This window comes from Spea bombifrons, chromosome 2, assembly GCF_027358695.1.
Source record: "Spea bombifrons isolate aSpeBom1 chromosome 2, aSpeBom1.2.pri, whole genome shotgun sequence".
NCBI lineage: Eukaryota > Metazoa > Chordata > Amphibia > Anura > Pelobatidae > Spea > Spea bombifrons.
Genome location: NC_071088.1, coordinates 81,606,413 through 81,633,003, shown reverse-complemented (window position 1 = coordinate 81,633,003; position 26,591 = coordinate 81,606,413). Strand labels below are relative to the sequence as shown.

At 46.4% G+C, this 26,591-nt stretch overlaps 1 protein-coding gene across 1 annotated transcript in view; it reads left to right on the top strand.

The window, feature by feature from the left end:
- Nucleotides 1–26,591, top strand: part of LOC128473731 (CAP-Gly domain-containing linker protein 2-like) — a 46,756-nt gene that overhangs the window by 10,551 nt on the left and 9,614 nt on the right. Inside the window, exon 4 of the mRNA XM_053455973.1 lies at nucleotides 2,294–2,342. Coding sequence (XP_053311948.1) covers nucleotides 2,294–2,342 — 49 coding nt within the window. The remainder of the gene's footprint in view (nucleotides 1–2,293; nucleotides 2,343–26,591) is intronic.

Sequence of the window (26,591 nt, the reverse complement as noted above, 5' to 3'; positions counted from 1 at the left end):
TGGGTATCCTAAAACAGCTTGTTTATGTCTTTTGGCAGTCTTTGATATACAGCCTGTACTCACTGGAACTTTATTTTCCGTAAACATACCGTATATATAAGGGACTAAGGTACTAAATGTATTTAAAATACTTCCCACTGGCAGATCACATGCTCTATGAGTAGTCATCCTCTATTCTGAGTCATCACTAGTTTTGTTAATATATAATGAAAATTCAACTAAAAGCTCAAAGGAGGATACCAGAGAACACACAACTCACTATTATATAAGAATTAAAGCATTTATGATGTTTGATCTTTTTTACTTGACTGAAGATGTCATCAGTTGTTGGCAAATATCCAAAGGGAATGAAGTGTAAACATGGAGTACACTTATGCTTACTATATATTTAACTTTAAAGATGATGGGAGTTATAGCCTTCAAATAGACATTGCTATTTCATATAGGACTCTGGGACTTGGTTACTTTTGGTTATAGTATGCCTCCATGACAGCAGTTGTGTATAATTTGATGGAATAGTTTTGTAGCGTGCTTACTGTCTAGACCAGTGATGGGCAACCTTTTTGGCGTGGTGTGTCAAAAATCGGCAAAAAATCGAGCATAACTCGCGTGGTGTGTCAATTCGACAAAAAAACATAATTTTGCGCAATTTATAGTATAAACTATCTCCCAGCTCTGCCACTGTATGGAACAGTATAGAGTGATGGGAGTTATGATGTACTTTAGAGCATAATTATATAATGAAAAATACATTGGAAATGGTACAGCATAACACCCATCACTCTCACACACTTACCAATCCACACGTATATACCAATCCACACGTATATACCAATCCACACATATATACCAATCCACACATATATACCAATCCACACACATACCAATCCACACACATATACCAATCCCCACATACCAATCCACACACATACACCAATCCACACACATACACCAATCCACACACATACCAATCCACACACATACCAATCCACACACATACCAATCCACACACATACACCAATCCACACACATACACCAATCCACACACATACACCAATCCACACACATACACCAATCCACACACATACACCAATCCACTCTCACTGTATGCTTTCCTACCTTTCCTCTTTTCTCCTTACAGCTCCTTTTCCTGCTCTTCGCTCCTCTTCTTCTTCAGTTCTTCTGTCTTCTTCCGAGGGCACAGGGTTCAGAGGGCACGGACAGCGGTGGGCGCGGCTTCAGTGTTGTGCGCCGGGATCTGACAACAAACCCCGGCGCACAACAGCTGTTGCCGCGCGGATCGCAAGGGAGCGGTATCGGAGGTCTTTAACAGACCTCCGGCTCCCTTGAGTGATTTTAAGCCGGGTTCAAGGGAGATCCTTGAACCGGCTTAAAATCACTCAAGGGAGCCGGAGGTCTGTTAAAGACCTCCGATACCGCTCCCTTGCGAGCCTGCTCCTCATTACTGTCCGTCTCTGGAGGGGTGCCGGGTGCCGGCAAGTTGGCACCCCCCTGATAAGCGGCACCCCGTGCGGACCGCCCCCCGCTAGGTACGCTACTGCACGTGGCGCCCCCCCCGTTCCTCCAGCACAGATTCTTTCATCCTCGGCGGCCGTGCAGGAGCCGAGGATGAATCGCATGAAATCCTGCGCGTGTCACCCCAAATGGCTACGCGTGTCAGCACTGACACGTGTGTCATAGGTTCATCATCACTGGTCTAGACAATATTTTATAGTGGATAATATGGTGAGAGTATTGCAGAGTTAATTGAAAATGCAATACTGTCAGGTTGTTACAGTCTCAGCTCAGCTTGAGATGCCGCATGCCTAATTTGTAGAGTTCCTTACAAGTTATCAGTCATCTCCTGAGGGAACCATCCTTCCAGAATCTAGGATTCTATATCCACAGACCTTATGAGCCTTCTACGTGTGGAGCGGCTCTGCTTGGCAGTATGCTCAAATGTAAAAAGCATCTTAATAAAGCCAAAGAGTATTGACTACTATTAGCTAGCATTGTATGGAACTTCGGTAGCTATTGTGGCTGTTTTCAAGGCAGCTGCATATTAGCCATTGGTATGTTGTTTTTTCTAGCCCAAACTACACCATATCATAGAATTGCCAAAGTGGTGGTGATTGAGAGGCAAAGCCATCCAAAACTTCCCCTTTAAAATGAAGTAACTGTAATGGTGAATGCAATGGTAGCTATAATGTTTTCCCAGCTCTTGCTTGGTAAACCTATTCTCACTCTGCAAGTGAATGTATAGCAATGATGACTTTACTTTTACATTTTCCAGGTACTTTCAATGTCCACCAAAATTTGGCCTTTTTGCTCCCATTCACAAGGTGATCCGTATTGGGTTCCCATCAACAAGAAAAGCAAGAGGATGGCAATGGGTGTGTCGGCACTGACACATAGCCCTAGCAGCTCTTCCATCAGTTCTGTAAGCTCGGTGGCATCATCCGTAGGTGGCAGACCAAGCAGAAGTGGCCTAGTAAGTAATCTGTCCTGTTCTTAAGTTTCTACCTACTAGTTATACATTTTTGTATTGCCCACAAAATATGTGGAAAAGTGAGTTTCAGTTTGTACCCTGGAACCTGGAAAAATACTGCATTATATGTTTTTTCTTTTTTAATAATTGTTTTATGTACCGTATTTGCTCGATTATAAGACGACCCCCCAAAATCTGAATATTAACTTAGGAAAAAAAGAAAAAGCCTGAATATAAGACGACCCCAAAGGAAAAAAGTTTTACCAGTAAATGTTAATTCATGTAAACTATTTTTTTTAATAAAAGCTATGATTGAGAAAAATATTTTTTTTGTGTTTATTTCTTGTATTTTCCAACCTGTCCCCCAGTTACGCACATCTGCCCCCAGGCTTGCCACTCCAATATGGCACTGTGGCCCATGATATGCCTTTTAACCCTCTATATGCCACTGTGCCCCATGGTATGCCTTTCGACCCCCTATGTGCCACTCTGCCTCCAGAAATGCCTTATACCCCTATATCCCATTCTGGCATTTAGGGGGTTAAAATGCATATTATGGGGCAGAGTGGCATATAGGGAGGTATAAGGCATTTCAGGAGGCAGAGTGCTCTATTAAATGCCCCCTTAACGCCACTCCAGAAATGCCCTATGCCCCCATTTAACACACACACACACCCTATACCCCCATTTAACTAACACACACACACACACACACTCTCTCTCTCTCTCACCCCTCTCTTACCGGTGCTTCCAGCCGGGGCAGCGGGTTGATGTCGGCTTCCGCTGCAGCCGGAATGAGGTGGAGTTGGCAGCGGGGGGTTTGTTTGCGTCCGTCGCGTATACTTTCCCCGGCTGTCAGAGATCAGAGTTCCCCGCACCGGTGCGGGGAGCTCTGATCTCTGACAGTCGGGGAAGGTTTACGCGACGGACGCAGACAACCCCCGCTGCTAGCCACACCTCCTTCCGGCTGCAGCGGACGTTGTCTACGCGGATCGCGTAGACGTCAACCCGCTGCCCCGGCAACACAGCAGGAAGCACCGGTAAGTGTGTGTATGATGGGGGGCGTGAGACAGGAGGATCCAGGTCCCCTGCAGCGGTGCGGGGGATCTGGATCTTAGTCTCCTAATCAGACCTCTATTTGAGGTCTGATTAGAAGACGACCCCGATTAGAAGACGAGGGGTATTTTTCAGAGCATTTGCTCTGAAAAAAACCTTGTCTTATAATCGAGCAAATACGGTATTTAAAGTGAAGGCATTGTGTACCAGCGTAAATTGCGGAAGAGTGGCCCATTGAATTTTGACATCACAGCTGTAACCTAATCCAAGGAGGTAATTTAATTTGCAATTTGGCCTAGGTGCTAGTCTGCAGTCCATTTATGATCATATGCGTACAGTAGTGACCAAGGTCTAGTATTGCACACGACAAGTAAGTGAATTAAGCAAATATTAATGGGAATACCTCAATATTAAAATATTGGATTCTTGAGTTCTTAAACTTTATTGATCCTTTGTTTGACGCTTAATCAGCGTTAGTACATGTAAACAAAACATATCCCATGGTGCAGATCTCAAGAATACATATATATTAATTAGATTAATAATATTATTATATGTGGCAATTGACTAATTAAATGCTTGCCTGGTATAGGAGCAACCCACTGCTCCTATGTTTGAGGAGCAACCCGAATGCTGTGATGACTTATCTCCATTTGCACATAGGTTCCCAACTGTGTTGCTTTGTGCAGGTTTCCCAAAAGCACCAACAAGGAGAAGAGAGAAGTTCCAGTAAAATATTATGTAATGAAAATACAATCAAAACAAGTATCCACTTGTATTAGAAGTCTAAAAAACACACACCTCACTGCTGCGTTTTATGGATCAAGCCGGGTCAGTCTTCCCCTACAGTTGAGTCAATTCCCAATACTTCACTTCCGGGTGACGTTGCAAGGTTTCACGGATGCGCACTGACATGTTGCACCAAGATCTGGCTTCTTCAAAGTGCTGTGATCGTAGATGGTTCTTGGCCAGTGGAGCATTCTCGGGTTATCTCCATGTATTCCTCGCTTAAAAAGGAAACTTATCCAGGCCCTAAGGACTGCAGTGGGCCACTTCACCAGAAATGTATGTGTCCATGGGCTGCACTCATTTTGCATTGAGATAAAATATACAACATGACTCCTATTGTTATATAGTGAGCCAGACCCAGACGGTCGTACAGCATGGCTCCTATTCTATAGCAAGCATGACTCCTATGATTACATAGCAAGTCAGACACAGATGGTGGTACATCCAATGACTCCAATTTCATAAACCTCAGAAAAATGTAGATAGATTCGTGGAGAGAGAGGTGCAGAAATGCTTCTCTTTCTCAGCAAATCTTTCTTCATTATGCTGCTCTCTCGGAGTACTTTCGCAAATGGGCAGAGCCACAGGTACAGTCTCTCCCCGTTCCTCCAATCAGGGGAGACGTTGTGCTCCTCCCTTTTGTAGAAGTGCTCTATGAGGCCTGGTTCTCGGTGGAGGTGACAAAGAAAGAAGCCACGGAGGAGCTGACAAAGAAATAAGAAACAAGGCAAGAGAAGAAGGAGCTACAGGAAATGAGACAGGAAAGGGAGAAAGGCCATCAGAGAAGGTAGGGAGACTCACCCCATGCACCCACCTAGGCATTGCTCCAGTACTTACATTTGGCCCATGGGCCACATGTTGGATGCAGTTGACCTAGCTGATAACCACCAGATCACCAACGATTAGAGAGGCCTTTAACTGGCCGTTTAAGGAGATGATCATGGAGGCATCCCTGAGGGATCCTATGGGCTCAACCAGGGCTGGTTCCATCAATTGGTCATGGAGCTGCCCTGATGGCTCAATGCAGCAGAGGACACACTTTGTGTTCACTTCCTCAACAGTGAAGCATAGGCAATACTGTATGGACCCTGCTATTTCTCTAATCATGGAGCCCTGTGACTCGAGGCTAACCTTGGGCATAGGATTCATCCTAAGCCTAGTTCCTACAAGTTAAACACTGTACTGTTGCAGTGTTTATGATATTGTGGAAGAACTGAAATTATTTCTTTCATTTGTAGCCCATTAGTTCTTGGACAAGAATTCTGTTTCCTGACTTTGGACAAAATGTCAAAACAAAATTGGTGCAATATTTTCAATGGCTGAGGTCCCTGTCACCTTCTGGCCTCACATTTCAACAAGATTTACTTCAAGCAGCATCCTATGGATTAGGAAGAGCCAGACTAGATTTCTTATTGTAGAATCACCAGCATTATACCAATGGATAGGCAGATCCAGCAGCATGCTACAGCATTGAATTTCAACAGAAATGACACCACATATTCAAATTGATCCCTCAAAATATGGAAATGATAGAACAGAAACAACAGCAGTAAAGGAGCAATGGGCAGGCCATGGCAGAAAGACATACCCAAGCACATGATATGGGACTGAATTTCCCCCAAAAAATGCTCTACAGCAAGGCTGACACTGAGTTTAGTCTCTACACTGTCTATATTGCAAGAAACTTTGGTGATCTAACCCTAACCTGTTTCTGGTTGCTACTCACAAGTTAAAATTGTGTCAGCAATATCCACATACACTCATATGACTATGGTTATGCCTTTGCCTTGCAAATGCAGATTAGCCAGAATGATAAAGTAAACAAGAAAAGCTTCTGGAAATAATTATAGCCATAACCAATAAGACTGCCCCAGGATAACTTGTTGTACCCTCCTATACACAGTTCCTTCCCACTTTTCGCTGAACAATATTCTGAGGTTTCTTGTTCATTTAGTTTGTTTGTTTGGGGTCCCTCCTCATTTTCAGAGATTTGTACGGATGCAAGAACTATGCAAAATGTGTTAGAAAAGAAGTCCATCTGAATCTGAACACAAAAGTCTAGTGCATGTTGTATGTAATTGAGCTGAAACGGCTGCTACTCAACTGTAGCTCATGGTGAAAGTACAACAAGGTAAAGCTTCACAACTTCTTTTGGTTGCAGAGTCAGTAAGAAGGACCTTTAGAAGGCTGCAGTGCAAGTTACAGTCACTATTGGACCTTCAACATTGTGGGTAGGGGATGAGCTAGAGAAAACCAAAAGGATCTGAATAAGCGCTTTGAGGAGAAAACCGGTCAAATCACCTTTTGTGCCAAAATGGAGAATCTTGAGAAGGGAGAGACATGCAGCACCTTCTTTAGAAAACTCCACTTCAAACAAAAGCCACTGACTCAGCTGCCAAATAGCTTAGATGTAGTAAGGCAGAGAAAAGAGGTTCAAAATGTAGTCACCAACACTAACATAAACTGTACGCTGCCGCTAAATCCATCAGGAAGGGTAGTTATGGCAACCACATATATTTACCGCATTTGCTCGATTATAAGACGATCAGACAAAATCTGAATATCAATTTAGGAAAAAAAGAAAAAGCCTGAATATAAGACGACCCTATAGGAAAAAAGTTTTACTAGGAAATATTAACTCATGTAAACTATTTTTTCATATTTAAGAAAAGATATGATAAGATAACCTGCCCCCCCCAGTTATGCACACCTGCCCCCAGGTTTGCCACTCTGCCTCCTTGATATGCCTTATACCCTCCTTTATGCCACTCTGCTTACAGGAATGCCTTTTAACCCCCTATATGCCACTCTGCCTCCAAAAATACCTCACACCCCCTATATGCCACTCTGCCTTCAGAAATGCCTTATAGCCCTATATGCCACTCTGGCAGCCAGGAGGATCCAGGTCTCCTGCAGCGCTGCTGGGGATCTGGATATTAGTCTTAGTCAGACCTCTATTCAATTATAAGACGAGGCTTGTCTTATAATCGATCAAATACAATATATTTAACTCTGTGGAACCTCCTTGGCCTGAACCTGCTGTACAAAGAGGTGGCGATGGAAGGTAAGATGTGACAATTTTTGCAAGGATACAAAAATATAATGGAAATTTTTCAAGGATATTTCAAGGATATCGGGAAAGCTTTAAGTGTAAAGGTCAACTTTACCAGGATTTTGCCATGTTTATGAGGAAACACTGCTTGAGGAAGTGAAACCCGACTTGCGGTCAACTAGCTCACCTAGCCCAATAAGCGCATTACACATACTACAGACACCTGCCATAAACACACACATACACTGCCTAAATGCTCCATTTACAAATACCTGCCATAAACACACATATCCACATACACTCACCAGCTTACACACAAATACCTACACTGCTCTTACACACACCAGCCCGTACACATACACTCCACCTTACACCCATTTCTCCCCATCTCTTACCTTTCTCATCCTTCATCCGGTTGTGGGAGCTGTTATACTCACTAATCATTACGCGCCGGCTATTGATGCAAAGGTCCGGTATAAGACGTCATATCCCGGTTCTCGGCATCAATTGCGGCGCGTAGTGATTAGGGAGTACGGAAGCCGAGGTATAAAGTGGCCGACCTTTGAGCTTCCTAATTTGCGGCCGGTTGCGGGGGGATTGTGATCTCCTAACCAGCCCTGCTCATCGGGCGGCCGCTGAGCAGTGATGGTTGGGGCCTTGGGGAAATCGCAGAGGCTTCGGCGCGGACCTGAAGACCGGCCCAGGGGAGGCGGTCTCTCCGCTCGCCACCTCCCCTGTCGAAACGCTACTGTTTTAGGGGCTACGTGGTGAATCAGTTTCCTGGCAACAATGAACGCGGGGTCCTTGGGCAACTGACCAATGAGCCCATAGTTTTTAGATTGTACGGTGTTATTTGGCACTGCAGCTGGGGGTGCAAGGAATAAACTTGGGGGGGGGGATAGGCGTCGCTACTACAGGGGGGGGTGCGTCAATTTTGGTATTTTTTCCACCTACTGTTACATTACCAAAGGCATTATATACGATGCCACTTCATTTTAAAGCAGAAATCCCATAGAAAATAAAACCCATTTTTCTATGAGTATAAAAACAAGTGCTGTATCACGTTTTAAACGTGTTTTTTTTCTTTAGTAGGCACAACGTATTACAGTGACCGTTTAAAGTGAGGTCTTACTGACTAACCACTGAGTTATACGGAGGGTGGGTGGATTGAAGCGCCATCATGTTCCACAAAGCTGTTACCTTTTCAAATAATTGTTTTGGGGCCAACATAATGTGTTACATTCCTGGATAAAAGCTGCACTTTATGCAAACGTCTGGGCATTCTGGGGTAAGTGCCCTTACTTACTAGACCCAGTAACCGGCTTATTGTCTGAATCAGTTTATTTTTAATTGCCTATATTATGACCATCTTTCTCCCAACCAGTAAACTAATTACATGACATGTACTATTCTACTCAAATATAAAATCTAGCTCAGATCTTAATTTACATTATGGTTTTTGGATTGATTTAGATGATAATAGTTAAAAGAAGAATGCATCGTGAAGGTGGTTATATTGTACTAGGTGGTTGCATTGTACTGTTTGCTAAATCCATTCAAGGCATAAGCTGTTTTATTAGGTAGTGTAAAAGAAAAACAGTTCATACAGAAATATGTTTGTATTATGCCAATTTCATTGTGAATGATATTGAAATAGGTTAAGGAATAGTGAGTGAAAACAGGACAATAAACATCATGAAGGTGATAATGCTGTGATGTCACTGTGGCAAACACTGATAACTGCTGCAACGTTCCATTAACTCGCAGAAACATTTGAGGCTGCCACTGAGATTCACTTCATACCCCATCTTCAAGGCAAAAAGAGTTTTATTTGGATGTGCCTGCAGTCCTGGAGCTTGAATACCAAAAATCTAACTTTGAGCTTCATCATTTTTCCATATAGAAGAAACTGAGTGCAGCTACTCCCTTTACCTTTCTTGAAGATCGGTGCTTTCACGGCAGGATTGATGAGTACCCAACCAATTTTGTTGTTAACCAGATTGTATCCTTAAATTTTATCCCTTAGCAAACACTCAAATAATTGTTCTGGGGCCCAACATATTGTGTTCCATTCCTGCATAAAAGCATAATTTTATGCAAAATGTATTTTGGGATAAATGCCTTTACTAGACCCATTAATCCAAGTTATAGTTGGAATCAGTCTATTTTTAATTATCAATATTATGACCATCTTTTTATCATCTTTTTTAGTAAACTAATTACATGACATGTGTACTATTCTACTCAAGTAAAACAATTTTTACTCAGGTCTTAATTTACATTATGGTTTCTGCATTGATTTAGAACAAATGAAATGGTCAAATATAAGACTTATAATATAGAATGCATCATGAGAATGGTTAGACCTGGTATTGTATTGTTTGCAAAATCCAGTTAAGGCTTAAACAGTTTTATTTTGGTATGGGAAACAAAACAGTTCATAATGTAGATTGTGTATCGTAAGTATAGGTTAAGGAATAGTAACAGAAAATAAATCATTAAATATCATGAAGCGATAATGTTGTGATGTCACAGTGGCAAATACTGATAACTGCTGCAAAAGTCTATTTACTCCTAGAACTGCCCAAAGAATTCTGAACCCATCTCTAGGCCAAAAAGAGTCTCACTTGGATGTGTCTCCAGAGTGTGTCTACAGCTACTCCTGTACCTGGGTGTTCTTGGAGATCGATGTTTCCACAAAGGGGATCAGTGCCCTCCTTTCGCATGCTGCTTTGAGAAGGACAGAAACAAGGTGGTAATTCAAATATTGTGTTACATTCCTGGAAAAGAGCTGCACTTTATGCAAACGTCTGGTCATTCTGGGGTAAGTGCCCTTACTATACCCAGTAACCGGCTTATTTGAATTGGTTTATTTTTAAATGCTTTTTTATGACCATCTTTCTACCAACCAGTAAACTAATTTCATGACGTGTACTATCCTACGAAAATATAAAATCTAGCTCAGATCTTAATTTACATTATGGTTTTGGATTGATTTAGAACATATGATAATAGTTAAAAGAAGACTCATAATATAGAATGCATCGTGAAGGTGGTTACATTGTACTGGGTGGGTGTGAAGGTGGGTGGTTGCATTGTACTGTTTGCTAAATCCATTTAAGGCATAAACTGTTTTATTAGGTAGTTAGAGATATGTTTGTATTATGTCAATTTAGACAGTGAATGATATTGAAATAGGTTAAGGAATAGTGACTGTAAACAGGACACTAAACATCATGAAGGTGATAATGTTGTGATGTCACTGTGGCAAACACTGATAACTGCTGCAACATTCCGTTTACTCTCAGAAACATCTGAGGTTGTCACTGAGATTCACTTCATTTTGGATGTGCCTGCAGTCCTGGAGCTTGAATACCAAAAATCTAACTTTGAGCTTCATCATTTTTCCATATAGAAGAAACTGAGTGCAGCTACTCCCTTTACCTTTCTTGGAGATCGGTGCTTTCACGGCAGGATTGATGAGTACCCAACCAATTTTGTTGTTAACCAGAATTTATCCTTTAGCAAACACTCAAATAATTGTTCTGGGGCCCAACATATTGTGTTCCATTCCTGCATAAAAGCATAATTTTATGCAAAATGTATTTTGGGATAAATGCCTTTACTAGACCCATTAATCCAAGTTATAGTTGGAATCAGTCTATTTTTAATTATCTATATTATGACCATCTTTTTATCATCTTTTTTAGTAAACTAATTACATGACGTGTACTGTTCTACTCAAATACAAAATTTTACTCAGGTCTTAATTTACATTATGGTTTTTGCATTGATTTAGAACAAATGAAATGGCCAAATAGAAGACTTATAATATAGAATGCATCATGAGAATGGTTAGACCTGGTATTGTATTGTTTGCAAAATCCAGTTAAAGCTTAAACAGTTTTATTTGGTAGTGGTACTGATAACTGCTGCAAAAGTCTATTTACTCCTAGAACTGCCCAAAGAATTCTGATACCCATCTCTAGGCCAAAAAGAGTCTCACTTGGATGTGTCTCCAGAGTGTGTCTACAGCTACTCCTGTACCCGTTCTTGGAGATCGATGTTTCCACAAAGGGGATGAGTGCCCTCCTTTCGCATGGCGCTTTGAGAAGGACAGAAACAAGGTGGTAATTCAAATTGATTTAGAACAAATTAAATGGTCAAATAGAAGACTTATAATATAGAATACATCATGAGAATGGTTAGACCTGGCATTGTATTGTTTGCAAAATCCAGTTAAGGCTTAAACTGTTTTATTTGGTAGTGGGAAACAAAACAGTTTATATATTGAAATACATTTGTATTAAGCTAATGTGGACTGTGTATCATAAGTATAGGTTAAGGAATAGTAACCGAAAATAAATCATTAAATATCATAAAGCGATAACGTTGTGATGTTACAGTGGCAAATACTGATAACTGCTGCAAAAGTCTATTTACTCCTAGAACTGCCCAAAGAATTCCGATACCCATCTCTATGCCAAAAAGAGACTCACGTGGATATGTCTCCAGAGTGTGTCTACGGCTACTCCTGTACCCGTTCTTGGAGATCGATGTTTCCACAAAGGGGATGAGTGTCCTCCTTTCGCATCCTGCTTTGAGAAGGACAGAAACAAGGTGGTAATTCAAATATTAAAGGTATGTTAACTTACATACTTACACATGTGTTTGCCTCTTAAAGCCCAGAGGGAGGGCAGTTCTTCATGCCATGGTCCCTCAGAGGTTTCCCCCACAGGGGGTTTTTCCTCTCCTGAGTGCTGAAGGACGACTCTTCGTGAGTCCAGAGGTAACCTTTTGTCAGGACTTTAGGGAACCAGGTCAGATAGGAAACTTTGTACAAGGATAAGTTCTTACAAGCAGATGGGAGTAGACTTTGGGGGGACAGACAAGTGACAGCCGACAGTGACTGGGACAGGCAACAGTAAACAGGAGAGGAACAGGTAGGCAGCAGCAGACTGGGGTCACAGGAAGATGGCAATAGACTGTGGGGAGCAGGTTGCTGGCAACAGATAATGGGGGACAGGCAAGTGGCAGCAGACTGTTGGGGGCAAGCAAGCAGACAGCAGTAGGCTAGGGGGACAGGCAAGCAGGAACAGACTTGGTAGTACAGGCAAGCTGTAGCAGGGTGGCAGCAGACAGTGGAGCTACAGTCAGGGGGCAAGCAGTCATCACCAGACTGGGAAGAAGAGGAACAGGCAGGTGTCAGTAGACTATGGGGTGGGAACTGGCAGAATGCAGCAGATAGGTTAGGGGAGTAAAGGATGGTTAAGCCAGGCAGCTACAGACTGCTGAAGACTCAGGCAGAAAGGCATTAGCAGACTGGGAAGGAGAAAAGGCAGGCGGTGAGAGAATAGTGAGGAATGGGGAGATGGCAGATAACTAGGAGGTGGAATAGGCAAACTACAGATGACTAGTAGGTAAACAGGAAGGCTGGAATAGGCAGGCAAGAAACTTGGGATGAAACAGGCAAGGAGCAATAGGCATAGGGGAAACAGGCAGCTCCAGAGTGATGGGGTTTGAACAGGCAGCATAATAAGTAGATTGACTGGGAGGGGGAAATGCAGGCAGCAGAATGGGTAGGGGAACAGGCAGCAGCAGATGGTATAACAGAAAGATTGGGAAAACAAACACATGGTAGCACAGCGGTGGGGTGTGTGTGAAAACAACCTGAAGGGACATATACAGGTGGAAACAGACTAGAGGGGGAAAGCAGGCTGCATATGAAGCAGAGCAGGGAGGTAGAAGTGGAGGCAGCAGCAGGCTGGGGAGCAGGCAAAAGGCAGCAGACTGGGTGATGGAGCATCCAGGCTGTAGCCGTGGGAGGTTTGGGCAGAGGACAGCAGAGTAGAATATAACAGGCTTGCGGTAGCATGCTAGGGGAAACAGGCATCCATCAAAAGACTGGGGTGAAAATGGGCAGGCAGCAGGTAGCATGCTAGGGGAAACAGGCATCCATCAAAAGACTGGGGTGAAAATGGGCAGGCAGCAGACAGGGAAATGGCAAGCAGCCTACAGACTAGAGGGGTCATGCAGAAGGGAATGGGCAGGCTTCGGATGGGGGAAGAAGACTGGAAGCAAAGTGAAGGAGAAGAACAAGCAGATGGTAGCAGATTGTATAGGAGAGATGTCAGCCAATAGCATATTAGGAGGAACAGACATGCGGCAGCAAACTGTAGGCAGCAGGCAGCAGACTGGGGATATAAGCAGGTGACATTAGACCAAGGGGGGTACACAGAAAGCAGCAGACAGGGGGTTGAGAAAGGCAGGCGGTAGCAGCAGAAAGTGAGGGAACAGGCTGATGGTTCAGACTGAGAGAGGGAAGATGAAGGAAGCAGCAGACTGGGCAGGGGAACAGGCAGCCAATAAGAATGAGGAAGGACATGCAGGCAGCAGCAAACAGGGGTGAAAACATGTGGGCAGCAGACTGTGGATGACGCAGGCATCAGACATGGAAAGAGAACAGTCAGACATTAACAGACTAGGAGGGCAAAATGAAGACAGGAATATGTAGGCAGCCAGCAGACTCGAGGGGGAATATGCAGAAAGGAATAATGCTGTATAGCAGAACATAGAATAAATTGGTATGAAATGAGCCCACAAAGTCAAGAAAGTGTTTTAGAGAAAGATATTAGAAAAAAAGGCTAGCCCAAAACACAGCAACCCCAAGCTTTGTTAATCAATGGTGCATATACTATATTTATGAGCTGCTTAATCTTAAAACATCATCAAGATAAACAAGGGGAGAAGAAAAAGAGAGTGACATACAGATGCAGTAAGATAAAACAAATTTTATTATAAACCACATGTGCCAAATAGCTCACTATTAAACTAATAATCCAGATCCGAATAAATCAAGTGCTGAATCATGTTCAACAATTAATTAAAACTGAAAATAAATAAATAGAAAAATAATCAAAAAATCTGAATTATTTAAGTTTCATAGGGAGCTATTTGTGGTTTATAATAAAATTTGTACCATACTGCATCTGTATGTAATGCTCTTATTCTTCTTCCTTTGTATATCTTGTTATTGTTTGCAGCAAAATAAAAGGAGAAACTGAAACCGGAAGTAGGCAGTCAGCAGTGTTGTGGGGGCTGGCAGGCAGCATACTGAGGAGAACATGCAGTGAGGAATAGGCAGGGCGCAGCATAGTGAAGCAAGGGGAAAAGGCAGGCGATATCAGACTGGGGTAAAGCATACTTAGGTGCAACAGGCAGGTGGTAGCAACCTTGGCTGCAACAGGCATGCGTCAGCAGTCTGAAGGGGAATAAGCAGGCAGCTGCAGACTAGGAGAATGAATATGCATGCAGCAGCAGACTGGTTAGGGGTAAAATCAGGCAGCAGCAAAAGTAAGAAAAGGCAGGTGAGGGATAGACAGGTGGCAGCAGACAGGGTTGGGGCAGGAAGAATGAAATATAGAGGCTGCAGAATGATGGGGAACAAAAGGTAGGAGGGAGTGGACTGGGAGGGTAAAGAGGCAGACAACAGAGTAAAATGGAAAGACAAGGCATGTGTTTGCATAGTAAAGAGGAAAGGCAGGAAGCAAATTAGGGGCCATGAAGGCAGCAAACAAGGGGGTGAGGTGCAGGAAATAATAGTAGAAGTAGAAGAACACTTGGAGATCATCCCTGCCCAGAACAGATGGGCATAAATAGAGTAAGTGAGGGGTAATAGCCAATTAAGAAGGGGACTGGTCAGAGAGCAGCAGACCAAGAGGGCAAACAGATAGAGGGAATAGACAGTCAGTAAAGTTGTGGGTGCAGACAGACAGGAAACTGGGGAACATACGGAACATACAGAAATAGACAGGCAGCACATAGAAGGAGAAACAGACGCGTGCAGCACGGTGGACCTGGGAGACTAAGCAAGCGGTTGCATTCTAGAGGAAAGGCATGTGGCAGTAGACTCGGGCGAAAGACACAACAGGGTAAAAGGGGAAATGGGACTGCACAGGCAGCAGAGTGGAGAGGGTGTATATATGAAGGAAAAGGCAGGCAGCAGAGGTAGGCGGGCAAGCAGTTAGCAGAGTAAAGAAGAATCCGACAGCAGACTAGGGGGGGGGGAGCAAGTGACAGTAGACTGTGTAGAACAATCAGGATAGGGCTGTAGCAATAGACCAAGATGGGGGGCGGTAGGCAGGCAGCAGCAGATTTGGGGGCAGTTGGCAGGTAGTAGCATACTTGAGGGAATAAGCATGCAGCAGCAGAAAAAAAAAGTGAGGTAATAGGCAGGTTGCAGCATACTGGAAGGAGGAAGAGACAAGCTGCAGTAGATTTGGGGAGGAACAGGAAGGCGGTAGCATACCGAGTAGGAGAACGGACAGGTGGCAACAGAGAGGGTGGAATAGGCAGGCTGCAATAGACCTAGCTGGGGAACAGGCAGTTGAGGAATAAGCAGGCTGGTTAGGCGGGGACATCATGCAGTAAGGAATAGACAGGCTGTAAACTAGGGGAAACAAGCAGGCAGCAGAGTAAAGGGGGAAGTACATGCAGGCAGCAGAGTGAAGTAGGCAGAACAGACAGGACAAACAGGCAGGACTAGGCAGGCAGTAGAGTAAAGGGGGAGGAACATACTGGTGACAGCAGAGTGGCATTGTGAAGAGGCAGGCAGCTGATTGGGGTCAAAAAGGCATCAGACTGGGGTGAACATGGAGGAAGGAATAGAGAGTAAGCAGAGTGAAGGAGGAGAATAAGTAGGTGGCAGGAGACTAAGAAGAGGTTGCAGGCGGTAATAGAATAGGTATAAGAACAGGCAGGTGTTAGTTGACGGGGAGAAGAAGGCAGTAGCTGACCAGGCCAGAAATAGTCAGGCAGAAATAAACTGAGAGGGAGGAGATAGGCAAGCAGCAGCATAGTGAAGCTTAGAGAAAAGACAGATGGTTGCATACTATGGTGGGAAAGGCAGGCAGAAGATTAGCCGATCATGAAGGCAGCAGACTGGGGGGACATGCAGGAAGGAATAGGCAGAAAGCAGATATGTAGCAGGCAGACATGTAGCAGCAGACTGGGAGTGTGAAGAGGAAGGCAGCAGCAGACTGCGTACAAGAACAGTTAAGTGGCATTAGGAAGAACTTAGGCAATAGTGAGGGGTTAGTGAGGCTGCAGTATACCTAGTGAAACGAAAGGTTACGGCAAACAGGGGGAACAGGCAAGTGAAGGATAGGCAGACTGCAAAAGACAAGGAAGCGGGTGGTACATGTAGGAATGAAAGACATGCGGCAGGCTAGGGAAAACAAGCAGGTAGCAGGGTAAAGGTGGAAGAACATGCAGGCTGCAGCATACTGTGAAGTAGGAAGTGGCAGGAAGCAGATTGCAAGGGGCATGAAGGCAGGAGATTGGGAGTAGGCACGCAGCTAGCAGACTCAAGGGTGGCAGCAGACAAGAGGAAATAGGGAGGACAGAAGAGCAGGCTGACTAAAGGGGGAGAACATGCAGGCAGCACATGCAGGAAGCAGAGTGAAGATGGGGAAGAGGCAAGCTGTAATAGACAGGGAAGTAAAACAATCAGGGTGGGAAAAGGCAAGCAGATATTGACCATGAGGGTGGCAGCATACAGGGTGGGACTATAGGCAGGCACCAGACTGGGAGGAGGAATACAAAGGTGGCAGCAGACTTGGGGCGAAAACAGATAAATTATGTCAGGCAGGTGGGAACTGACTGGGGGTTGGGAGAGGCAGTAGTAGAGTTGGGGAGAAAATTGGCATGGAAATATGCAGTTAGCATATGAGGGGGACAAGCAGACAGCAGAGTGATGTATGGAAAACAGTCTGGCAACAGTAGTCTGGCAGCAGAAATAGCAGGCAGCTGCAGACTTGGTAGGGTAACGGCAGGTGGCAACAGATGGGAAGAGAATATACTAGTGGGAACAGGAAGACGGAATTAGACTGGGAATGCAATAGACTGGGTGGTGATCAGGCAAGCAGCAGACTGGGGAAATGGACATGTGGCTGTAGACTTGGGAGGGGGACAAACAGGTGGCAGTGGACTGGAGGTGGAAAAGGCAGGTGGCAGCAGACTGGAGGGATTAGGCAGGTGCAAGCAGACTTAAAGGGGCAGTAGTTTGACAGCAACAGACTGAGAAAGGAACAGGAAGGATGATATGCGCAGGCAGCAAGCTTGGAGGTGGGGGGCAGGCAGGGTGCAGTTTTGGTGTGGCATGCAGGAAGGAATGGGCAGGCAGCAGACATGAAAGAAACAGACAGCTAATAGAGTCAAAGGGGGTGGCAGGAGGCAGCAGACTTGGAGCGGGAAAGGGCAGGCTGCAGTAAACTGGTTGGTAGAACAGGTGACAGCAGGGAGTGGAAGAGACAGGCAGCAGATTGGGTAGGCAAGAAGGCAGCAGACCTTGTGGGGAATGTGCAAGGAGGAATAGATAAGAAGAATACATAGTGCTAAACTAGCAAGCAGCAGAGTAAACGGGAGAACAAATAGACAGCAGACTGGGAGGGGAAGAGGCTGGTGGCAGATGATTGGGTTAAAACAGGAAGTAATAGGCAGTAAGCCGGCAGGGTGCTAAGCAGGCAGGCAGCAAAGTGAAGAGGCAGTACAGAAAGACGGCAGCAGACAGAAGTGAACAGGCAGGACTGGATAGTTAGGGAGCAGAATTAAGATGGGAGAAAAGGCAGGTGTTTGCATGGTATGGGTGAAAGGCAAGAAGCAGATTAGGAGGCATGAAGGTAGCAGACTGTGGGGGAGAGGTGCAGGAAATAATAGGTAGGAAGCAAAAAAGGAGCTTAGCAGGCATGCAGCAGAGTGAAGGGGGGAAAGGCAGGAGATTGGCTGGTTAGGAGAACAACCAGAGAACAGCCCTAGACGGAAATGAGCCGGTGGAAATAGAGTAAAGGAGAGAGTCATAGGCAGATGGCAGCAGACTTGGAGCTGTGTGAGAGCAGCAAACTAAAAGGAGAAACTGAGGGCAGAAGGAGGCTGTCAGAAATGTTGTTGTAGCAGGCAGCAGACTAGGGGAATACCTAGGAATAATTAGACAGGCCCATACAGAGTAGAAACAGGCAAGTGGCAGCATAGTAAAGCAGGGAGACAGGCAGGGGGTGACAGCCTGGGGTATCATCAGGTAGCACTAGACCAAGAAGGGAGGTAGACAAATGGCAGCAGACATTGGGGCAACAGGCAGGTGGTAGGAAAACAAGCAGGTGGCAAGAAAAAGGGGAACAGGAAGGCGAGGGATAGGCAGGTGGCAGCAGACATGGGGAGGTCAGGGAGGATGGACCAAAGAGGCTAGAGAATGAAGGGGGGAACAGACAGGTGGCAGTGAACTGAGAGGACAAGAGACAGGCAGAAGAATAAAGCTGAGAGAAAAGCTATGTGTTTGCTTAGTAGGGGCAAAGTAAGGAAGCAAATTGTAAGCATAAAGGTAGCGGAGTGCAGGAGGAGGTGCAGGAAATAATAGGTAGCATGCAGACACGAGGCTAAGCAGCAGGCAGGGGAGTAAAGGCGGAGAATTGACAGGCAACAGCAGACTTGAAGGGAACTTGCAGGAAGTGATAGTCATGAAGCAGACGGGGCTAAACAATCAGGCAGCAGAGTAAAGAGGGGGAAACAGGCAGCAGAGTGGGAGAGGCAGGTGGCAGCAAAAGAGGAAACAGGCATGTTAGTGATGAGCAGGCAGCAGACCTGGGGGTATGGCAGGAAGGAATAGACAGGCTGCAGAGTGAAGGGGGAAGAGGCAGGAGGCAATGGACTGGGTAGGAAAATAGTCAGGCGACAACAGACGGTGGGACCAGGCAGGGCAGAATCAGCAGGCAGAGATTAGAGTAAAGGACCAAGAACATGCAGACTGCAGCAGATTGGGAGTGGGAAGAAGCAGGCAGCGGATTGAGTCGGGAAATGCAGGAAGAAATAGGAAGTAAGCAGGCAGGGTGCTCAACAGGCAGGCAGCAGTAATGTAAAGGGGCAGAACAGACTGCTGGCAGCAGAAACGAGGGAACAAGCAGTACATGATAGACAGGCTGATGAGTGAAGCTGAGAGAATAGGCAGGTGTTTGCATAGTATGAGGTAAAGGCACTAAGCAGATTAGGGGGCATTAAGCAGACTGTGGGGGAGTAGGTGCAGGAAATAATAGGTAGGAAACAAACAGGCGAGTGAAGGGGGGAAACAGACAATTAACAGCAGAGTAAGAGCGGGAGGAACTAAGGTGATAGTTGACTGGATAGAACAACCAGAGAACAGCCCTTGTGGAAACGAGTAGCGGATATAGAGACAGGGAGAGGATGATAGGCAGGCGGTAGCAGAATGGGAGGTGTAAGAGAGCAGCAAAGTTAAAGAAGAATCTGAGGGTAGAAGCAGACAGTGAGCAATGTTGTGGGTGGCAGGCAGCAGACTAGTGGAACATCTAAGAAGGAACAGGCAGGCCGCATTCAGGAGGAGAAACAGGCAGGCGGCAGCAGCATCGTGAAGCATGGGGACAGGCAGGAGTTAACAGACTAGTTAACTAGTCAGGTAGCACTAGACCAAGAAGGGAGGTTGACAAGCAGCAGCAGAATTAGTGGCAACAGACAGTCGGTCAGTCGGTAGACAAGCATGTGGCAGCAGACTGGGAGGATAAATACGCAGGTAGCAGTAGACTCGGTAGGGGAACAAGTATGTGCCAGGAAAAGGGGAAACAGGCAGGCGAGGAATAGACAGGTGGCAGAAGAATTGGGGGAATAGGGAGGATGTAATAGAGATGCTGCATAATAATAAGGCAGGATACCAGGCAACAGAGTGAAGCTGAGGGAAAAGCCATGTATTTGCATAGTAGGGGAAAATAGGTAGAATGCAGACAGGAGACTAAGTAGGCAGAAAGCAGAGTAAAGTGGGAAACGTGGGATATGAGGCAGCAGAGTAAGACAGGAAGAGGAAGGTGGTAGTTGACTGGGTAGGAGAACACCCAAAGGCAGAGATATAGTAAAGGAGAGGGTAATAGGCAGGCAGGCATAGACAGAGAGGGGTAATTGGCAGAGAATGGCAGACTAAAAGGGGAAACTAGTGGAAGTAAGCACACAACAATGTTGTGGGGGTAGGCAGGCAGCAGACTGGCAAGGATTGAAGGAAACAGACTGTTGAAGAATGTGCAGTAAAAGAAAGTTAGACGCATAAGGGAGCTAAACAGGCAGTCAACAGATTGAAGGAGGGAGAACCAAAGACACAGTATAAAAGATAAAGACGCAGACTGGGGGTAGGATATTCGGTGGCGACTGACATGCAGGAAGGAATATGCAGGAAGCAGACGGGTAGGGGGTAACCAGGTAGTAGAGTGAATCGATGAGAGAGCCAACAGTAGACTTGACGAGAAACTGGAAGATAGTAGCAGACTGGGTGGGACAACAGGCAGGTGGCAAGCTAGGCTTGGTAGAGATAGGATGCAACAAACGGGAGTAACAGGCAAGTAAGGAATAGGCAGACAGCAATAGACTTGGAGAGGCGATGCAGAAAGAAGAAGACAGGCTGGGGGAAGCAACAGGCAGCAGAGTGAAGGGGAGAGAATAGGCAGGAGGCAGTAGACTGGGAGGGGGACAAAGCAGATGTCAGTGGACTGGGTGAAGGAGAAGTCAGGCAACAGGAAACAGGGAGGACCGAACAGGCTGTGGGGGGAACAGGCAGAAAGGAAAAGACAGGTTTCAGAATGGTGAGAAATAAGCAGCCAAGGTGGAAGAACATGCAAGCGGCAGCAGACTGAGATGTGGAGGAGGCAAATGGTAGTGGACTGGGAAAGAGAACAGGCAGGGAATGTCAGGTAGCTCTAGACCAGCGGTTGACATAGCAGACGTAGGGTCACAAGCAGGCAGCAAATTGAGAAACTGAAGGCAGAAGCATGCATGTTTTGGGGGCAGGTAAGAATAGACTGGGTAGTGAACAGCAGACTGGGGGAATGGAGAGATGGCCGACTTGGGAGGGGGACAAGCAAGTGGCAGAGGAATGGTGGTGAAAAAGGCAAGCTTGGAGAGGTAGCAGGCAGGTTGCCGTTTTACTAGGGCATGCAGGAAGGAATGGGCAGGCAGCAGACTGTAGTGAAATTGGCAGCTAGCAAAGTGAAAGGGAGGCAGCAGACTGGGAGTAGGAAGAGGCAGGCTACAGTAAACTGTCTGGTAGAACAGGCGACAGCAGAAGGGAAGAGACAGGCAGCAGATTTGGTTTCCAAGAAGGCAGCAGACCTAGGGAACATGCAGGAAGGAGCAGACAAGAAGAAGACAGTGATAAACAAGCAGGAGGCTAAGCAACAGGTAGTAGATTAAAGCGGTAGAACAGATCAACAGAGTAAAAAGGTTAAAGAAGTCAGCGGTAGTTGACTGGATAGGAAAACACCCAGAGAACAGCCCTGGATAGGAATAAGCAGGGGTAAATAGAGTAAGGGAGGGGGTGAGAGGTAGGCAGCAGCAATGTTGTGATAGGCAGGAAGCAGACTGAGGGGGAACATGCTGATGGCTTTATGGAACATGCAGGTGAGAGATAAGCAGGCAGCAGACTTGTGAGTCTGGCAGGAAGAAAGAGTCAGGCTGCACAGTGAAGGGGGGGAACAGGCAGGAGGCAATGGACTTGGCAGGAGAACACTCAGGTGACAGCAGACAGTGGTATCGGGCCAGATAGAATCAGCAGACAACAGACGAAGAACAGCAGGTGGAAGCAGTCTGGGAGTGGGAAGAGGCAGTCAGCAGATTGAGTAGGGAAAATGGAGGGAGGAATAGGCAATACACAGACATGGTGCTAAACAGGCAAGCAGCAGAGGGAATGGGCCATACAGACAGGCAGCAGACAGGAAGGAACAAGTAGGACAGGCTAGGCAGGCAGCAGAGTGAAGCTGGGCATGAAGGCCTCAAACTGCAAGGGGAAGTACAGAAAATATTAGCAAACAAGGGACAAGGCAGGCAGCAGAGTGAATGGGGGAGAACAGACAAGCAGCAGCAGAGTAAGAGGCAGGCAATAGTTGACTAGTTAGGAGATCGACTAGAGAACACAGGCAGGCAGAACACAGTAAGAGAAACAGATAGGCGCAGCATAGTGGAGTTGGGAGAACAGACAGGGATTGCATGCTGGTGGGAAGGGCATGTGGCAGCAGACTGGGGGTGACAGATAGCAACAGACTAGTGGGGGAAACGTAAATTGGAATTAGGCAGGCAGCAAACTGGGGAAGGGTGCAAGATAAAATAAGCAGGCAGCAAACAAAGGACCAACAAGCAGTTACCAGAGTGAAAAGAAGCAGGCAGCAGACTGGGAGGGGGAAGAAGCAGGTGGCAGTAGACTGGGTAGGACAACAGTCAGGCGGTAACAGACTGGGAGATTGACAGAGGTAGACCAAGAGGGGTAGGCAAGCAGCAGCAGATTTGGGGATATCAGGCAGGTAGCATACTTGAGTGGAATAGGCATGCAGCAGCAGAAATTGGCAGAGGAATAGGGAGTTTGCAGCAGAGTGGGAGGAGGGAGAGGCAAGCTGCAGTAGGTTTGGGATGAACAGGAAGGTGGTAGCATACCAAGTAGAACGGACAGAAAGGTGCAACACGATGGGTGTAAAAGGCAGGCTGCAATAGACCTAGGCTGGGAACAGGTAGGTGGTAGGAACGGGGGAACAGGCAGGGGTGGGATAAGCAGGCTGGTTAGGTGGGGACATCATGCAGGTAGGAGTATACAGGCTATAAACTAAAAGAAAGAAACGGAATAAAGGGAGAAGAACATGCAGACAGTATAATGGGACTGGGAAGAAGCAGACAGGCCGGGGGGAGAACAGACAGGAGGAATAGAGAGGACTAAGCGGGCGGAAGAGTAAAGTGGAAAGATCATACAGGTGACAACAGAGTGGGATTGTGAAGAGGCAGACAGCAGATTAGGGGACAAAAAGGTAGCAGACAAGGGTGAACATGGAGGAAAGAATGGACAGGAAAGGGGAGACTAGGCATTTGTCAGCAGACTGAGAGGGGAAAGAAGCAGGCGGGAATGGACTAGTTAGAAGAACAGGCATGCGGTAGTTGAAGGGAAGAGGCAGGTAGTAGTTGACTGGGTAGGAGAACACTCAATGAACAGACCAGGGCAAAAATAGTCAGGCAGGAAAAGATTGAGAAGAGGCTGATAGGCCAGAGACAGCAGACTTGGAGAGGAAAATAAAGGTGGGAATAGGCAGTCATCAACGTTGTGGGAGCAGACAGCAGACTTTGGGTGAATATGCATGTAGAAAAAGGCAGACAGCAGACAGGAAAAGAACCAGGCTGGTGTCAACATAGCAAAGCTTGGAGAATAGGCAAGTGGTTGCATATAAAGGGTTAAAAGGGCCACTGGGTATGAGAACAGTGAGGTGGCACCAGGCAGTTGGGAACAGACTGGGGATAGAAGAGGCTGGCCGCAGTAGACTTGGGGAGGAACAAAAAGGCAATAGCAGACCGGGCAGGAGAATAAGCAGGTGACAACAGAATGAGGGGATAGTGTGGCTGCAGTAGACCTAGAGAACAGCAAGGTTGAAGCAAATGGTGGAACAGACAAATAAGGGATACACAGACTGCAACAGACTGGAGGGAGTGGTATACTCAGGAAGGAAAATACATGGTTCAGACTGGGAGAAACAAGCAGGCAGTAAAGGTGGAAGAACATGCAGGCCACAGCATACTGTGTGCTGGAAGAGACAGGAAGCAAATTGAAAGGGGTGTTAAGGCAGTAGATTGGGGGTGGACATGAAGGAAGCTATAGGCAAGAAGTAACCAGAGCTAAACAGGCAGGCAGCAGATTGAAGGGGAGGGAGTCAAAGATACAATATAAAGTATAAAGACACAGCCAACAGACTGGGGGAAGGAGATTGGGGGTGATAGAAATGCAGGAAGGAATATGCAAGAAGCAAACAGGGAGGGGGTAGCCAGGTAGCAGAATGAATCTGGGAGAACAGACAGGCAGCAGCAGACTGAAAGTGGGAACAGGCAAGCTGTAGTAGACTAGGTAGAAAAAACAATCAGGAAACAGACCAAGGCGGGAAAAGGCAAGCGGAAATAGACCAGAGGAGGTGGCAACAGACTGGGGGGGGAGGCAGACTTGGTGAGGTATATGCAAGCGGCAGCAAACTGGGAGGAGGAATAGGAAGATAGCAGCAGACTGGGAGTGGGAAGAGGAAGACAGCAGCAGACTGGGTATGAGAACAGATAGGTGACAGATAGGTCAGACAGGTGGAAACAGACTGGAGGGTCAGAGAGGCACCAGTAGACTTGAGGAGAAACTGGAAGACAGTAGCAGACTGGGTGGGAGAACAGGCAGGTGGTAACAGAATGGGGGATAGGCAAACTGCAATAGACCTAGGCTTGGAACAGATAGGATGCATCAAGTAACAGGCAAGTAAGGGATAGGCAGACGGCAACAGACTAGGAGGGGACATGCAGAAGAAGGAAGACAGGCTACAAACTGGGGGAAGCAAACGGGCAGCAGAGTGAAGGAGAGCTAACAGACAGGAGGCAGTAGACTGGGAGGGGGAGAAGCGGGTGTCAGTGGACTGGGTGGAAGAGCAGTCAGGCGACGGGGAACAGGGAGGACAGAATAGGCTGTGGGGGGAACAGGCAGAAGGGAAAAGACAAGTTGCATAATGGGGAGAAACAAGCAGCCAAGGTGGAAAACTGAGATGGGGAGGAGGCACGTGGTAGTGGACTGGGAAAGAGAACAGGCAAGGAATGTCAAGTAGCTCTAGACCAGAGGTAGACCCACAGTAGGGTCACAAGCAGGCAGCAAACTGGCATGGGAATAGGCAGGTAGCAGATGAGGGGGAACAAGCAGATAGCATTGTGATGAGGAAAACAGGCAGGCAACAGCAGACTGTGAGCAGAAAAAGCAAGGAACTGCAGACTTGGTAGGGGAACTGACAGGTGGTAACAGATGGGAAGGGAACATACTGGTGGGAACAGGAAGATGGAATTAGACTGGGGAGGTCTAGGAAATAAGAAGTAGGAGGCAGACAGAGGTAAGATAGCAGCAAACTGAAAGCAGAAACTGGAGGCAGAAGCAGGCATTCAGTGCAGGCAAGAATAGACTGGTTGGTGAACAGGCAAGATTGGGGAATGGACAGATGGCCGTAGACTTCGGAGGGGTACAAGTTGGTGACAGTTTGGTTGCGGAAAAGGCAGGTTGCAGCAGACTTGAAGGGGGAGCAGTTTGACAGCAACAGACTGAAAGGAACAGGCATGCATATATGTGCATGCTGCAAGAGGGGGAGCAAGCATGTTGCTGTTTTGGTAGGGCATGCAGAAAGTAATGGGCAGGTAGGAAGCAGTAGTGAAACTGATAGCTAGCAAAGTGACAGGGGGACAGCAGACTGGGAGTGGGAAGAGGCAGGCTGCAGTAAACTGGTTGGTAGAACAGGCGAAGAGACAGGCAGCAGGTTTGGTGTGCAAGAAGGCAGCAGACCTTGGGAGAACATGCAGAGAGGAATATACAAGAAGACATAGTGAAAAACAAGCAGGATGCTAAGCAACAGGCAGTAGAGTAAAGAGGGAAAACAGATAGGCATCAGAGTAAGAGGGGGAAGAGGCCAGCGGTAGTTGAATGGATAGGAATAAGCAGGAGTAAATAGAGTAAGGGAGAGGGTGATAGGTAGGCAGCAGCAGACTGGGAGGGATAAAAGAGCAGCAAACTAAAAGGAGAAACTGAATGCAGAAGCAGGCAGTGAGCAATGTTGTGGGGGGTAGGCAGTCAGCAGACTGAGGGGAACATGCGGGTGGCCTTAGGGAACATGCAGATGAGCAGGCAGTAGACTTGGGGGTCTGACAGGGAGAAATAGACACGCTGCACAGTGAAGGGGGGAGAATAGGAAGGAGGCAGTGGACTTGGTAGCAGAATACTCAGGCAACAGCAGACAGTGGTATCGGGCAGGATAGAATCAGTAGGCAGTAGAGTAAAAGACGAAGAACAGCAGGGGGCAGCCGATTGGGAGTGAGAAGAGGCAGTCAGCAGATTGAGTGGGAAATTGCAGGAAGGAATAGGCAATACGCAGATGGTGCTATACAGGCAAGCGGCAAAATGAAGGGGCAGTACAGACAGGCGGCAGCAGACAGGAGGGAACAAGTAGGACAGGATAGGCAGGCAGCAGAAGCTGGGAGAATAGGCAGGTGTTTGCTTAGTATGAGTGAAAGGCAGGAAGCAGGTTAGAGGGCATGAAGGCAGCAGACTGCAAGGGGAGGTGCAGGAAATATTAGGTAGGTAGGAAGCAAACAAGAGGCTAGGCAGGCAGCATACTAAATGGGGGAGAA